The 16617-nt window shown below is 28.9% G+C and overlaps 2 protein-coding genes across 4 annotated transcripts; both read left to right on the top strand.

Moving 5' to 3' along the window:
- Positions 1 to 3342: 3342 nt before the first annotated feature.
- Positions 3343 to 8400, top strand: LOC108481246 (LEAF RUST 10 DISEASE-RESISTANCE LOCUS RECEPTOR-LIKE PROTEIN KINASE-like 2.1). Its single transcript, XM_017784405.2, has 3 exons — positions 3343 to 4326; positions 7025 to 7066; positions 7148 to 8400. Exons 1-3 carry the CDS (start codon positions 3465 to 3467, stop codon positions 8299 to 8301), a joined length of 2058 nt encoding a protein of 685 aa, XP_017639894.2. The 5' UTR covers positions 3343 to 3464; the 3' UTR covers positions 8302 to 8400.
- Positions 8401 to 10808: 2408 nt separating this feature from the next.
- LOC108483461 (BES1/BZR1 homolog protein 4-like) lies at positions 10809 to 14709 on the top strand. 3 transcript variants are annotated; one of them, XM_053031012.1, is made up of 4 exons: positions 10814 to 11606; positions 13423 to 14180; positions 14252 to 14350; positions 14569 to 14709. In XM_053031012.1, exons 1-3 carry the CDS (start codon positions 11391 to 11393, stop codon positions 14253 to 14255), a joined length of 978 nt encoding a protein of 325 aa, XP_052886972.1. In that variant the 5' UTR covers positions 10814 to 11390; the 3' UTR covers positions 14256 to 14350; positions 14569 to 14709. The 3 variants fall into 3 exon arrangements, with proteins under 3 accessions (XP_017642363.1, XP_052886972.1, XP_052886970.1); XM_053031010.1 differs by having other exon boundaries at positions 14443 to 14709; XM_017786874.2 differs by lacking the exons at positions 14252 to 14350; positions 14569 to 14709 and having other exon boundaries at positions 10809 to 11606; positions 13423 to 14184.
- The last annotated feature ends 1908 nt before the right edge of the window (positions 14710 to 16617 follow it).

Here is a 16617-nt window from a genome sequence, read left to right as displayed (position 1 = left end):
AGGCCCGAGCCCGACCCGGACCGAAATATGGGCCTAAAATTTTATCCAAGCCCAGCCCGAAATAAAATTGTTTAGCCCGGCCCGCCCATATTAAATTTTTTAACTTATTTCATTAAATAAAAATTTTAAAATATATTAAATCATCAAATACATTTAAAACAAATATTAAAACAAGAAATAAATAAAAATATATTAAAACAATACACAAATTAAAAATATAATAAAATTGATTATATTAAAATTAAAAATAGAATATAAATATGATTAAAAATAAAATATATATATATTTAGTATATAATTCGGGCCGGGCCGGGCCCGGGCCAAAAAAATTTACCAGAGCCTGGCCCATTTTCTAAACGGGCCTCATTTTTTTGCCCAAACCCATATTTCGGGCCTATATTTTTACCCGAACCCTCCCATTTTCCTCGGGGGCCTTCGGGCCGGGCCGGGTAGCCCGGCCCATGACACCTCTAATTCTATAATTCTAAGCATATAAATTATAACTCATATTTATTTTTTACAATTTTTAATGATTTTCTCAAATCAGAACAGAGGATTTCAAAATCATCTTGACTCTGTTTTACACAAATTCAAATATCTCTTAATATAAAATTCTTTTGCTTACAAAGTTTTCTTTATATGAAACTAGACTCAATAGAATTTAATTTCATATTTAATTCAACCTCTAATTCAATTTTCACAATTTATGGTGGATCTTCAAAGTCAAACTATAGCTATTATGTAAGACTATTTTAGTACAAAATATTAATGACTAAGTTGATAACACCTTTATTTCCTTTCACTACAATATTTCCTATCACTCCCTTTGAAAATCTAAATATTTTGCACTAAAACAGTCTTACATAATAGTTGTAGTTTGACTTTGAAAATCCACCAAAAATTGTGAAAATTGAATTAGAGGTTGAATTAAATATGAAATTAAAACCTATTGAATCTAGTTTCATATAAAGAAAACTTTGTAAGCAAAAGAATTTCATATTAAGAGATATTTGAATTTGTGTAAAACATAGTCAGAATGATTTTGAAATCTCCTGTTCTGATTTGAGAAAATCATTAAAAATTGTACAAAAATAATTATGAGTTATAGTTTATATGGTTAGAATCCTTGATGAGTCTATTTTCAAAATAAATAAACAAAAAACATCATTCAAATCTTGTACTAAGAGATAATAAAATTTTTGTGAAGAGAGGTCAGGACTGTTGGACAGTTAAACAAGGGTGAATTAAAGAATAAACTGTACTTATTGGCTGGACCAAAAATTTTGAAAATTTTATGGTAAGAAGATATGTGAGTCTAGTTTCAGGAAAAATTAGCGGTTCTCAATTTGGAGTTCTGTAGCTCAAGATATAAATAATTTAATGACTATGACTTAGGTGAACAGTTTTGTTATGAACATAGGAAAATTTTTGAAATTATGTGTAATTATTCTATAAACTTCGGTAACATCTTGTAACCCTGTTCCGGCGATGGATACAGGTTAGGGGTGTTACATTTATTAGTATCAGAGCTATAGTTTAGCCGGTTCTCGGACTAATGTAGCAAATATGAGATTAGCTATACATGCCATTATTTATATTTGATAGTGTGATATCTCCTGACCATTTAAAATGTGTTTTTTTTTATAGTAAATGTCTTCCAATCGAGCAAGAACTAAACCTGAGGAAGCTGAGAGTACAGCTCAAGCTTCCGGATATCGAGCTGAATCTAGTAGTAGAAGGCCTGAGTCTGAAGGCCGAGGTGATCAAGCTAAAGCAGCTTTCTTTGAAATGATGAATGAATGGTTTACACAGTACATAAGAACAAATCTGAATCTTACTGTTATACATATTCCTTTCCATTTATAAGTCAACTATAGTAATCCAAAAACAACTTCAAATCATATTTTTTATCTTAAACTGTAATTTAAATACAAAATAATTAACAATAAATAATTGTCAATCAAATATCTGAAGAAAGTTTTTAAAATTTAATTCATCAACAATGTTACAAATTAAAAAGATCTGAACCTAATCAACAAACTCGACTATGTAGTTCATTTAAATAAAATTATTCATTCCCATAACTTAACTCCATCGCCTTATATCAATCAAATTATGTTAAATTTACCGGAACTAGAGTTATAAATTTATCATGTGACCTATTTCTTTTATATATTCTTTTTAATTTCTGTACTATATTTTATACACACTTGTCATCAATTCAACCCTACTTAGGGTCTATTCTGTAGTGTTTAAAAAAAACACTTTTGGAAGAAAATCTATGTTAAATAAATTGTTTTTTGTTGAATTTTTTTTCTTTTCAGAAGCTAAAATTTTTAGTTTTTCTCTCCCAAAAGCACTTTTAGTGCTTAATTATTTTTTCACCCCTACAATAACATAGTACTTTTTCTTTTTTGTCTTTGCTACTTAATTACAAATGTGTTAAAATCATTAATTAAAAATAAAAATATTTTTAAAATACTAATTACAAATATTTAATGGTTACATTTAAATATTTAAAATATAATTATATATTCTAATTAAATTTTATAAATAATTAATATTTATTGCTTAAAATACTTAAAATTTGTATTTCATATATTAAAAGATTAACAAGTTATAATAATTTTTTATATTCTTACTAAACTATAATAATATTAATTAATTTAAATATTATTTAAATGCATATTTATTACTTGATAATAACATGTCTAAAATGGACATTTTATTTTTCAAAATCACTTTTTAACAACAACGCTAAACACTCAAATTTTAAATCAAACTTTTCATAACTACTTTTTAAAAGTCTTTTTAAAAATATTGCCAAACTAGCCCTTAGTATCAAATATTTTCCCATAAAATATCATATTTTACTAAAATTAATATCATACACCTTAAAAAAATGGCATACAATCATGACCAATCTTTTCTTCATAATCTACCAAAAAAAAAATGTCAAATATGCACCCAAAATTATGTAAGATACATTAAATTTAATTTTATATCTAAGAGATGAAAATTGTAATTAGATTAATTATAAGCATTAATATTAATGATTGAAATAAATATATAAATGGGGAATGCAGAGACTAAGTGGCTTACTTTGGTTTCCAGTACTGTTCTTGGAACTTAATATCCTTGCTGACTTAAATTAATAAAGCTGCACCATTTTATACAAGCAATTGAACAATATCCTTAGTTCTCACTTTTCCTTTTCGATTATTTGGGTTGGAAACATATATACACTCACTAACTTTTCATGACTTTTATAAGATTCAATAATGGCTAACCAAGTTTCCATGACACTTCCTTTTCTTACATAGTACCCCTTTCTTTCTGCAATCTGAAGTCTTTCAATTTTGTCCTCTTAAAAATATCAACAAAGGACAGAACCATTCAAAAAATGTTATTATTTATTCATAATATTCTAATTTCTTGATGTAACCTTTTCTTTTTTGGTTAGGATGAAAATATTTGCCAAATTCTCTCTCAAGCTAGTGCTTTTACCAAACAACATGGCTTCCTTTAATATCCCTTCAACCTCATCAGCCCTGGTTTTTTTCATCATCATCATCCTTTTATTAGTTCAAGTTCCAACCTTATTAAGTTCAAGCAATGACAACTATATGGTCTGCAGCAAACAATTCCATTGTGGGAACATAAAAAATGTTAGCTACCCTTTTTGGGGAGGTGACAGGCCTGAGAACTGTGGGCAACCAGGGTTAAAGTTAACTTGCCTGGAAGATGAAGAAACCCAGATCACAATCATGTCAGTAAGTTACAAAGTCATCGAAATCAACATGGATATACAAGCTTTCACTGTAGCCAGAACTGATTATCTTCAAAACCTTTGTCCCCAAACCCTGCTCAATACCACCTTGAACTTCAACCTTTTGAGTTATGCTTGGAACCTTGAGAACATAACATTGTATTACCATTGCCCTTTGATTTCCAACATATCTTCAGGGTTTCCAAGTCTGTTTAACTGCAGCACCAGCAATGGAACAGATATGGTGAACTACTATGTTATAGCATCTGTTTTGGGCAACCTTTCAACTGAAGTGAAAGATGGGTTGAGAGCTTGTGATAGCCATGTGATTGTTCCAGCTTTTTATACTGCAGTTGAGACAATCAAGAGCAACCCAACTCCAGATACTTTGGTTTTGCCACTTGGTAATGGATTTGGATTGAAATGGGACGCAAATATAGCTTCCAAATGTGAAGACTGCAATGGTTCTGGTGGTAGGTGTGGGTATAATAAGAGTTCGAATCAATTCACTTGTTATTGCCCAAATCATACTGATGCATCAACTTGTCTTCTATCAGGTATGCAGTAAAAAACACATTTTCTTTTGAGTCAGATTTCTTGGTTTAATTGCTTCATATATGCATTTAGAGAGCACCCTTTTTTTCCCTGGAAAAAAACTAGAAAAATTTTCTAAAACCTGCAGCTTTTTCAACCGAGATCAAAATCTAGGTGCTTCCATCCCTTCGATATATATCACAATCGTGAGCTCCACATGGATTCTGTTTGCTGGGAAGTGGTTTTTGATGGGCATAAATATGAAGAATTTGGATTATGTTAATATAAAATCAAAACACAGTATTGAATCAGTTGTCTGCTGTCAGTCAATTTGAAATATGGCTTAGGTGAAAAGCATCAACTTTAATGCAAACGAATGCGAATATGTTATTATTCTAAAGTAACATGTAACATGGTTGCTTTTTATACGAAAAAGAAAAAAAGTAAACTACCTAACGTTACTACACTATTAATAAATAAGTTTGTCTTAAAATTGTCAGAATTATTTAAAATTTTTTTGAAAGTTTTTATTTAAGTATTTAGGTAGGCTATTAAATTTTTCTTTATAAAAATCTAGTTAGGAAGCTCTAAATGATAATTTGATGATTGGTATAGTGGATCAGTACTCATTGATGAGTAGAACATAACTTTAGATCCAAGTCGATCTTATGGTCAATGTCGGAGATTGGAGAAGAAAACTATATCAATTTTGGTTCGTAAATTCTTGATTTTTCAAGTTGTTTCATCAAAAAAACTAAACTGTAAAAGAGAAAGGGGAGAAGAGCTTTCGATTGGTGTAGGCGGTGCAAACAAAGAAGGCCATACAACAACAATTTTAATAGCCTAGTCTTGAATGAAAACTTTTGAATAGTTCAATGACTAACTTGTAACTTTTTGAAGTTCAGTGACCAAAACATAAATGTATTAATAATTTAATTATCTTAGGTGTAATTTAACTAAAAAAAACAAGAACAAGGAAATTGCTTAATATCTTAATAATTTAGTAATAAATTGAACTCTTAATCGAAAATAACATCCAATTGAACTCTCAATTAAATATAAACAATCAATTAGGCACTTGAAAAATCAATTTTGAGTAACCCCTAACTGTTAAGTTCTCCATGTGACAAAATCTGGTAATTTCCTTAAAAATGTTTAAAAAAATTAAAAGAAATCTTTAAAATTAAAAAAAATTAGAATTTTGAAAAAATTAAAAAGAATTTTAAAAATTATAAAAAATTACTAAAACATAAAAATTATAAAATTATAAAAATGCACGTGTTTTTATTATAATTTTTTTAAAAAGTATAAAATTTTAAAAATGTAAAAATTATAATATACTAAAATAATAGAAAATTATTAAAATTTATATAAAAATTATGAAAATTTAACAAATTATAGCAAACATGTTATGATTGATCAATTTACTGATATCATCAATATAAGCATTAGTGCTGTGTGGGAACATGGTGTCAACCCTCAGAACCTAAACTTCTAGCCTTCTGACGTTAATTAAATTTTTATTCTTTTCTCGATGGTCAATTTTTATATGGCACCTTAGCAAACTATGCAGACACTTTCTCATAATTTTATATTATTTTCTAAAAAATTAATATTTTTGCAATTATTATAATTTTAGAAAATTCTAATTTTAATAATTTTATATTATTTTTCAAATAAATTTTATAAGTTTTGAAAGTCTAACTTTTTATTTTTTAAAAATAATTTCCTATTATTTTAACAGTTTTTATATTTTTACTATTTTATAAATTTTAAAAATTCTATTTTTTTACATTATAAGTTCTTTATATAATTTTAGATTTTTTAAAGAATATTTTTAGATATTTTAAAGGAAATTATCATATTTTATCACATATCAAATTTAATAGTGTTAGGGCGAAAATTATTTTTTAAAGGTTTAATTGATTGTATATATTTGATTAAGAGCTCAATTGGATGCTATTTTCAATTAAGAGTTGAATTGATTATAAAATAATTTTAGAGGGCTTTTTGATATATTAAGCAACAAAGAAACAACTATATCTTTACTCTTGAAATACCCATTCTGACCTTTTAATTAGGTTAAAATATTTATAACTTTTTTGTAGTTTTATAAATTTAAAATTTAATTTTTGTATTTTTATTTTTAAGAATTTAGCCCTTCTATTTTTAGATTTTAAAATTAAGTCAAACATTAACACGGTTAAAATTATTTTATAAAATTCAATTCATTAAAATGTTATTTTTAGTTATATTTCTACCAAGTGAGTAATTTTTTTAATTTTAAAATTTCACACCAAAAATTTAATAAAAAATAGTATTAACAATTGAGCTTAAATTTTGAAAAATAAAAATAGAGATTAAATTTTAAAAATAAAATATATGGATTATATTCTAAATTTGTGAAGAATAAAAGTATCTATAAACATATTTTAGCCTTTTAATTGTCAAACTTGACATAACTTCAAACATAGGTTGATTCAGACTTAGCTCGATTGACATGGGTATTCTTGTCAATGCAAGAAGACGTGGTTTCGAGTGCGTTGAATTGCATTATTCTCCTATTTATGGATTCGAGAGTGTTATGAATAGTTCTAAATATTGTGTCAAAAAAATAGATCCTAACATAATTGTCTATTTTTACTGTGGCATGGTCACTTTCTTATAGAAGTTCCTGAATCAGAAAGTGGAATTCTAAATTTCTTGGATTTAATGTTACAGGGTCATCTGAAGGTACTGGTTTGAAGATTAAACTAATCATAGGTAAATATACTGACTCCTTTATATCTCTATTTGGAAGAATGAAAATAAACTATTATGAAATTGAACATTCCTTTAAAACAGGGTTTGCAGTGGTTGGGGTTACTGTTATGGTAGTTTGCCTTGTGGTGTTTGCCTTGAAGCTTAAGAAAGGATCGTTGTCAAGTGGGAAGCTGATGAATTTACGGCGGAATATAGGTAAGAACACTGAAAAGGTTGAAGCATTCATCATGAGATACGGTTCAGAGCTTGCTCCAAAGCGATATTCTTATTCAGACATCAAGAAAATCACCAAGTCGTTCAAAGACAAGCTCGGCGAAGGCGGATTTGGCACTGTCTACAAAGGCAAGTTGCCCAACGGTCGTCTTGTTGCAGTTAAAGTCCTGAGTGAATCAAGGGAGGATGGAGAGGAATTCATTAACGAAGTGGCGAGTATTAGTCGAACTTCTCATGTCAACGTGGTGACGTTTCTTGGATTTTGTTATGAGAATTCGATGAGGGCTTTGTTCTATGAATTCATGCCGAATGGATCATTAGATAAGTTTATCTACCAGCACGGATCGCCGGATAAAATTTGTATGCTAAACCGGAAAACATTGTTTGAAATTGCCGTTGGCATTGCTAGAGGACTAGAATATCTACATCGAGGATGCAACACCAGGATTTTGCATTTGGACATAAAACCACATAACATTCTTTTAGACGAAAATTTCGTTCCGAAGATTTCGGATTTCGGTCTTGCTAAGTTATGCGAGCGGAAGGAAAGCATTCTTTCATCGATAACTGCTCGAGGAACAATAGGATACATTGCTCCAGAACTATTTTGTCGAAACTTTGGAGGCATTTCTTACAAATCCGATGTTTATAGCTACGGGATGATGGTCCTTGAAATGGTTGGAGCAAAAGAAAACGTTCATGTCGGAGGGTCTCTAACAAGTGAAATGAACTTTCACTCGTGGATTTACAAACATCTCCCACAAGAAGCATTCAATCTTGAAGGAATCACAGCAGAAGATGAAGAAATAACTAAGAAGATGATTATAATAAGCTTATGGTGCATTCAAACTAATCCATCAGATCGACCGTCGATGACGAAAGTGCTAGATATGCTACAAGGCAATCTTCAATCATTAGCAATTCCACCAAGACCTTTTCTGTTTTCTCCTCAACAATCACCCCCAAACACCTCATCTACAATATCATTATTTGCATCATCCATTACCATGAACACCGAATAACTAGACCGCGATAAATTTTTTTTATTAAAAAATTAACTTCTTTTACCTTGTAGAAAAGTTTTAATTTATATATATTTCATTAGAGTTGTTCGGATCAAATCAGATACGAATCAAACTATTATACCATAAAATAATTAATATTTATACAAATCTTATTTCAACTAATATTAAAATCTAAGTCGGAATCATATTTTAAATGTATCCAACTATTTATTTCAAAATTTATTTTAAACCTTCTAAAATATCCAAATAGATTTTCGGCATATTTATATTTCATCACAGTTTGTTAGGGTATAGGGTTTGTGATAAAGTTGTTCTCATAATAGCTTCATTGTTTATATATATCGCTGTCATGTATTTATTTTTATCTTACATGTTTTAAGAGTTTGATCTCTTCAATTAATCTCTGAATTATTTATTTTGATTAAAATTAAATTAGATGATTCCCTGCTAAAATTCAATTGGATTGCCCTTTTTTACTTTAAATTATTTTAATTTGTTTAAAAATAAAGGATGAGTCACAAGTAAATTATTAGTCTTTGAATCTATTGATCAAACCATACTGTTTTTCACTTTGACTTGACAAATAATTAATAATATGAAAAATCATTTACTGCACTATTACTAGATTTTAAAAATTTCAGACGAGAAATATTATTGTGTCTTGAAATATTATTAAAAAAACTGAAGTTATATATTAAATCTTATTAATTTGTAGAGTTAAAACTTTTTATATTAATTACTTAAGTAAATATTCGGATAGAAAAGTAAAACTTTAATCTGAAAAATAAAAATTATTTGCACAATAAATTATTCTTTTATGCTTTAATTGATAAAAGGATTTCTTCAATTTTAATATTGAATAAATTTATCTCTTTAAAAATATTTTAATCCCCATCAATTTTAAAAGTGAACTTTTAAAGATATTTAATTGTAACATTAATATTTTTCGTCAATTATACATAATTTTAATTTGTATGACATCTTAAAGTTTTCAAGTTTTGCTTATTTATATATATATATATATATATATATATATATATATATTTGAATTTTGTATTTTTAAGAAAATAGATTTTTTAAATTAAGTCTAAATTGATAAAATATATAAATATTGAAACTTTATTTATTATTATATCAATTAAATTTATGTATAATTGATAAAAATTTTAATAGAAACTTGTTTAATACATTTTATTCTTTTAAAAATAACAAGTAATTATATGCTATTTCCTGAGAGTAATGTCTATTTAATATCGTTTTAGATTTTTGATGAAATTTTAGTTTAATATCAAAATTAAAATTATCAAAGTTATAAACTTAGGTTTGAGTTTTACTCTCAGCATGAATTTTATATTTCAATTATTAATCCATTTATATTTATACTAATTAATTATAATTGTAATTATTTGTTATTATTTTATAATTTACGCTCACATAGAAAGCAAGGTAACAAAACTGATAAAAGTCACAAGACATACCAACATAAATTTGACTTTTGACCAATCTTTTCCTTTTTGTCCTTTTCAAAGTACGAAAAAATAAAAATAAAAATATGACCAAAAACACTATTGGTTAACCAAAACTGAATTTCAAGTCAACAAAAAATCAGTTTTATTGAAAATATCTTAAATTTGTGATAATGATCCCTTTTAATTAAAACCAAAAAAAAGTCCATCTTTATCTATAAATAAAAATAAAAATAAAGACGACGTTTTATAAATAAAAAAATAAAACTGTATTTTTAAGTGTATATAATAAATAAGCAAACAGTAAAAATTTTCAGCTATAATTTTCGTAAATAAATAATGAACCAAAATTCCTAATTTTATATATATATATATATATATTGTTATATACTTTTATTTTATTTTATTTAATGGGAGATGGGTCCCACCTTATCTATCGTCACGCTAAACTGCATGATCACGTGAAAGGGAGCAGAGGTGGGAGGGGTCCCCCCGAGTCCGCATCATCTTTTGCTGGACGCCCACACATGGAGACACAGAGATCGGTCATATAACTTTTTGTTTATTTATTAATTTTTTTGGGTTGGGCCGGTGGGAGTAAACTCGCACGTGCGCCGGACTTTTGACACTTGTGATATTATTATTATCTTGCTTTTCTTATTGGATAGTCATCGACGACAAAGACGGTTGCTGAACCGATTATAAGAATACTGGACACGTGGCTTCCAAACGTCACACTTTGGTCACGCAGTTAGAGAGACAATAACGCTTAACATGTTGCTTTATCATCTGCAGTTTCACTTTTTCCAATTTGTCCCTCATTTTTCTTAAAATAAAAATTAATTGAAAATTTTCTTTAAAATATAATAATTTTTAAAAAATTAATTCCAAAATTTAATAATTATTCAACAAATTAATATCTATGGACTTGTTCAACTAATGCTTAAAAAATCCTCTGCCTCTATTTTTTTTTCTTTAAAATAACTTTTTTGAGTTGATGTTGATACAAATTTTAAATTATTTATATTATTAGCAAAATTTTCAATGATCAGTGGCAAAGTTGTAGATTGAGAAAAGATCAAGGGCGATGATATCCAATAAGTACAGATTTAGCTGACCACCTCGCAAATCCATGTTAATTTCCAAGCACTTGTTCATTTCATTTCAAAGCTTTTTCTATCAAACATACATCTTCTGTTTTTCTTCCCGGGTTTTCAACTTTAACAACCCAAAACCATTCCCGGTTTCCCGGTGTACCCATTAATCCGTCGATTCGATTCCACCTCCAACTAGATCTTATCAAATCTGCTTTCACTGTTCGCCACCGATTCACCCATCTGTAAGCGCCGCCTTTTTATATCTCTAGTCGCCGATCTAAAATTTCGAAACTTAAGATCCTTCTCCGATCAGCTCACGATTGAAACGGCGTCGTTGCAGCAAAAAAATCATCGCTTTTAACTCCACACACACGATTCTTATTTTCTTTCCCTTTGAATTTTTTGATTAATTTTACTCAAATTCATTTTTTCTGTTTTCCTTTTAATAGGACAAAATTTTTTTCTATAAATTCAATAATTCTAGCATCGATTCTTCTTCTTCTTTTTTTCCCTTTAATTGGAAATGACGTCGGGGACGAGGCTACCGACATGGAAAGAACGAGAGAATAACAAGCGGAGAGAGCGGCGGAGGAGAGCAATAGCAGCGAAGATCTTCGCTGGACTTCGGATGTACGGTAACTATAAGCTTCCGAAGCACTGCGATAACAATGAAGTTCTCAAAGCTCTTTGTAACGAGGCCGGTTGGACCGTCGAACCCGATGGAACTACTTATCGTAAGGTAAATTACTATCATCACTTGAACCTTTTTTTTCTGCTCTTTGTTAGTTTATTGATTAATCTTCTTAGGGAAAAGATAGAAGATAATGCCAATGGAACGGTTATTATTTTTTTTGAAAATGAAATCTCACTGAAAATTTACGTTTTATTAATAGCTTGTTTGAACTCTAAGATTGCTTGTTTTATTTTGCTTGTAATTTTTGAAATATCGAGGCAACGGAAAATTGCTATTTCGGAATTCTCTCTTTATCGATTTGTCTTGGCGTATTTTAGCACGAAGATCGTAGTTTTTAAAATTACAAAAAATTCCAATAAAACTGCGGTCCGTATGCTAATTTGTGCCGCTTTTTGCGGTACATGTTAATCAACGGAAGTGTCCCCGTTGTGCTAACATACGCCGATTCCGGCGGGCTAATATTGAAATCGGAGAAACAGGAAGATCTGCTGCCAACGGTTAAAATACACGGCTCGAACCGGAGTTAGTGTTATACACACGGCATCAATTTGCTTTTTAATTCTTTTCACTGCTTTTGTTTATTTAATGTTTCTTCTTGTTTGAGGTATTAGTGTTATTTTGTATGCTGGATCAGGGCAGAAGCGTCATTTTATTAGTCTTCTCTTATTTAGATCTGGTCAGCTCTCTTTTTTTAATATCTTTTTATTATGTGTTTTTTTACTCTCACTTTAGCCAACGCGTGAGCCATGAAGTACCAACGAAAGATTCTTCTCTTTCTTTGATGACCGTATTCCATATAACTTGTAGTTATTCCAGATGAGAAAGAACATGGGACTGATCATCACACTTAAAAAAGAAACCCAATTTGCATAGATCTCGAGGAAAAAGACCTAACTACCCTTGTTAAATTGATGATTGTGACTGTAGTTTTTGCACCATGTGAATTGACAGTGTGCTCTGATATACTCTTTTTTTTTTCTTTTTTAATTGCTAAGTAACAAAGAGTCACTCGTTTGCACAGTTCCCGACTTTGCCTAACTTTCATTTTCAGTTGTTCATACAAGAATTTGGGTTTTCTTCAGACTTGGCAATCCGTTTGTGTTTGTATTTTTTTAATAATTGTGTTTAAGCCTTTAAGGTTTTATAGATATAATAATATTTTTATACGCAAATAATTGATTTTATATAGATTCTGGCACATGTTATGTTTTTTATTTATTTTGTTTGTTTATGGTTGCTTGGCTGTATTTACAAATTATCACACCTTTTGGCCAATTTATTACCCCATTTTTACTTGTTTTGATGTCTTAGCTTGATTACTCAACTAATTTAATTAGTACGGCCTACTATTGTTTAGAACTCTGAATCAGATGACTATGTCTAAGACTGCAGCTTAAAGGGGGAGTTGAGGTTTTTATCATGCATAAAACAAGGGTTTTTGCTTCTAAGCAAACTGAGGATTTAGCAGAGAGATGAGGTTTTCAGGGTAGATATTGTGATTTGGATGTCTGATATGTGAACTGGTGGAATAACATTGTGTAAAATGACACAATTACTAAAGCTCAAATTTGCTGATATTGTTTACATATGAAATGTTTTAAAATGGAAAATAGGATTATTTTGATGGAAAAGCAAAATGAAGGGGTGAATATAATGATGCCCTAGTGTGGTGGAATTAATGACATTCATAAGAACTCGAATTACATGTCTAATCAAATGATGGAATGAGTTTTGGTTTCTGAGATGCTATTTGTTTAAATTTCCTATTTCCTGGGTTGAGCATACTTTGCAGTTATGGTAATTTTATCGCTGCATGTGATTCTAGGAATTTAGGGCACTGATAAATATCTAATTTCTGCAGGGTTGCAAGCCTGTGGAGCGCATGGATATAGTAGGTGGATCTGCAACAGTGAGCCCCTGTTCATCTTACCACCCAAGCCCCCGCGCTTCTTACAATCCAAGCCCCGCATCATCATCTTTTCCAAGCCCAGCTTCTTCTTCGTATGTGGTTAATCCCAATGGTGATGTGAATTCTCTTTTCCCATGGCTCAAAAACCTCTCATCTGCATCCTCATCAGCATCCTCTTCCAAGCGTCCCTATAGCTATATTCATGGTGGTTCCATCAGTGCTCCTGTCACCCCTCCATTGAGCTCACCGACTGCTCGAACCCCACGAATGAAAAATGATTGGGAGGACCAATCTGTCCTTCCAGGTTGGAGTGCACAACAACATTCTTTCCTGCCTTCTTCAACTCCCCCTAGTCCTGGTCGTCAAATTGTTCCTGACCCAGAGTGGTTTTCTGGACTTCAAACCCCTCATAGCCGACCAACTTCTCCCACATTCAGCCTTGTCTCCTCAAACCCCTTTGGCTTCAAGGAGGAAGTTTTAGCCGGTGGGGGTTCCCGCATGTGGACTCCCGGGCAAAGCGGGACATGCTCACCGGCAATAGCTGCAGGTTTAGATCAGACAGCTGATGTTCCAATGTCTGAAGTTATTTCCGATGAGTTTGCATTCGGAAGCAATGCAACAGGGCTAGTAAAGCCATGGGAAGGAGAGAGGATTCATGAAGAATGTGGATCAGATGATCTAGAACTCACTCTTGGCAGTTCCAAGACTAGGTGAGTTTGTAAGCTCGTTGCATCAGTTAGCTAAAATTGACCATTTTTTAACCTTGTTACCTTTACTGCAGATAAAAGTCCGTGTGAGAAAAGAATCACTGCCCTCTTAGTGTGAACTTTGATCCCATATTTATGCTCTCCGGAAAAAGAAGGGAACAAAAGGGATCGAGGTGAGCCCGAGTCTGAGCCTTTACTCGCTCTTGTTTTAGTTTTCATTAATTTTTGAAAATTTAACTCTGAATTATATATATAATATATATAGTTTGTACTGAAGGCACCGAGGTAGTTTCATAGCCTCGTGATCGGCGGCCCTTCTCTATTTAGATCTTAATTTTCCCAAAAGGAAAGAACCGTTATACTTGTATGATTGTTCTTGGTTTTTATTTAGGTTTGCCATTAGAAGAAATGCCTGAATGACTGTTTCTCAATGGCGGAATCATTTGTGAGAATTAGGATAGGTTAAAGTTTTACCATTTTCTCGTTGTACATCGCACACATTTTAACCTTGTCATTTTGTCACGCTTTTGAATATCCAAGTCCACTTCTTCTTCTTTTCCTTTATTATTATTATTATTGTTATTATTATTAATTCTTTTTTCTTTTTTAAATCCATCTGTTTACAGTTTTTGTTGACCACACCACTGTGATTTCTGCTAATGCAACTATTGGAATTGCTTTATTACGTCATGTTTTTTGTTTTTATATTCACAAAACATGTGAATGTAGGAAGGGAAATGATTTCAGCTACGGATGCAATTTTCAGTGCTATCGCTTAATATATATATATATAATTTGAAATCAAACCAAAAGAAAAGGAAAATAAAATAAAATAAAACAAGAGTGGGTAAATTCAGATTGGGTTTTTTTTTGGATTCATATTATTTTGGTTGGGTTTTATAAGTATGAATTGTTTTAAATTTGGGTTTTCTCGAGCTTTAATTTTTTTTAACCCGGCTCTTTTGGATATGGATTTTAACATATTCATATAATTTTTGAATTTTAAAATTATAAATATTTTAATTTCAATTATAATATGATAGCACATTTTAAATGTATTTTATTAAAAGAATAAATTATATATATTTAATAGAAATATTTTATATAAAATAATTAAAGTATTTATTATATGTAGAATTTGATAATAATCTTATATGTATATGAAATTTGTAAATATATTTAAAATTTTTATATGATATGCATAAATTTTACATATTTGAATTATTATTAAAATATATATAAAAACACGGGTATTAAAAATTTTAAATTGATGAAAATATTTTTGTAGTCTCTTGTATCTTTATATTGAAAATTAAATATTTTTATTTTTATTAGATTTATAAAATTAGATATTCATATACTAAAATAAATATTTTGAAATCCAAATGTTTTATTCTAAACCCAAATGTAATAAAATATAGATAATTATCTAAACTCAAAATAAATTAATAAATTAATTGTGTTTTATAATTTCAAGTTCAAAATGAAATGAAATATTCAAATTCAATTTGTAAAATTTAAAAACACAATTTAAAATCTAATTTAATAAGAATAATATTTCATTAAGATGTCAAAATTTTTATAAGATTTTATATATTACCAATTATATGTATGTATTGTAAAATACTAGATTACAACAATTACTGGTACTATAATGTGTATTAATATATTATATAATATTATATTGTGTATACCAGAATCTATCATATATTATTACTTATAATTAATAAAATATACATCATTATATCAAATTAATAGAAAATGACATACATTAGAATTACGAGTATTATTAACAATTTAACTGATTTTATATATATATATATATTAGATAATCATATAATACCATTTTATTATGTAAAGGCTACTAATTTAGATTGTATTCTCAATTGAGATGATAAAAACATCAAATTTATTTAAACTTTATGTGGATGACAAATACAACTATTTTGATAAATTTAATAATTAAATTGTTAAAATAAGATATATATATATATATATATATGAATAGTTTTAGTAATAATCATATACTATATTATTATATTATGAAATAGTATATTATTTATTATAGTTAATGATTAAAACCAAAGTAAAAGATTGAATCAAGTCAATCGTTAACTTAGTTTTGATTTTAGACAGTTATAAAATATATTACTAAAGTAGGCAATATTATAACATATACTATAATAGTAATACATGATATATTAATTATTATATATATATTGTTTATTATTATATTATGTAATGTTATATCATATCATATATAATATTGTAATATTTTATTTGTATGCATTAAACATTGTAATATTATGTAATATTATATCTTTTACTATAATTTATAAATAGTATTACTAGTAGTATATTATCTATTATAATTAACCTTTAAAATTAACTTAATAAACCGAATCAAAAAATTCTATAATTCAATCAATTTGGTTTAATT

The sequence above is a fragment of the Gossypium arboreum genome, chromosome 1 (assembly GCF_025698485.1).
Source record: "Gossypium arboreum isolate Shixiya-1 chromosome 1, ASM2569848v2, whole genome shotgun sequence".
Lineage (NCBI taxonomy): Eukaryota > Viridiplantae > Streptophyta > Magnoliopsida > Malvales > Malvaceae > Gossypium > Gossypium arboreum.
The sequence above is the reverse complement of the archived record's forward strand: the minus strand, read 5'-3'. Positions and strand labels throughout refer to the sequence as shown.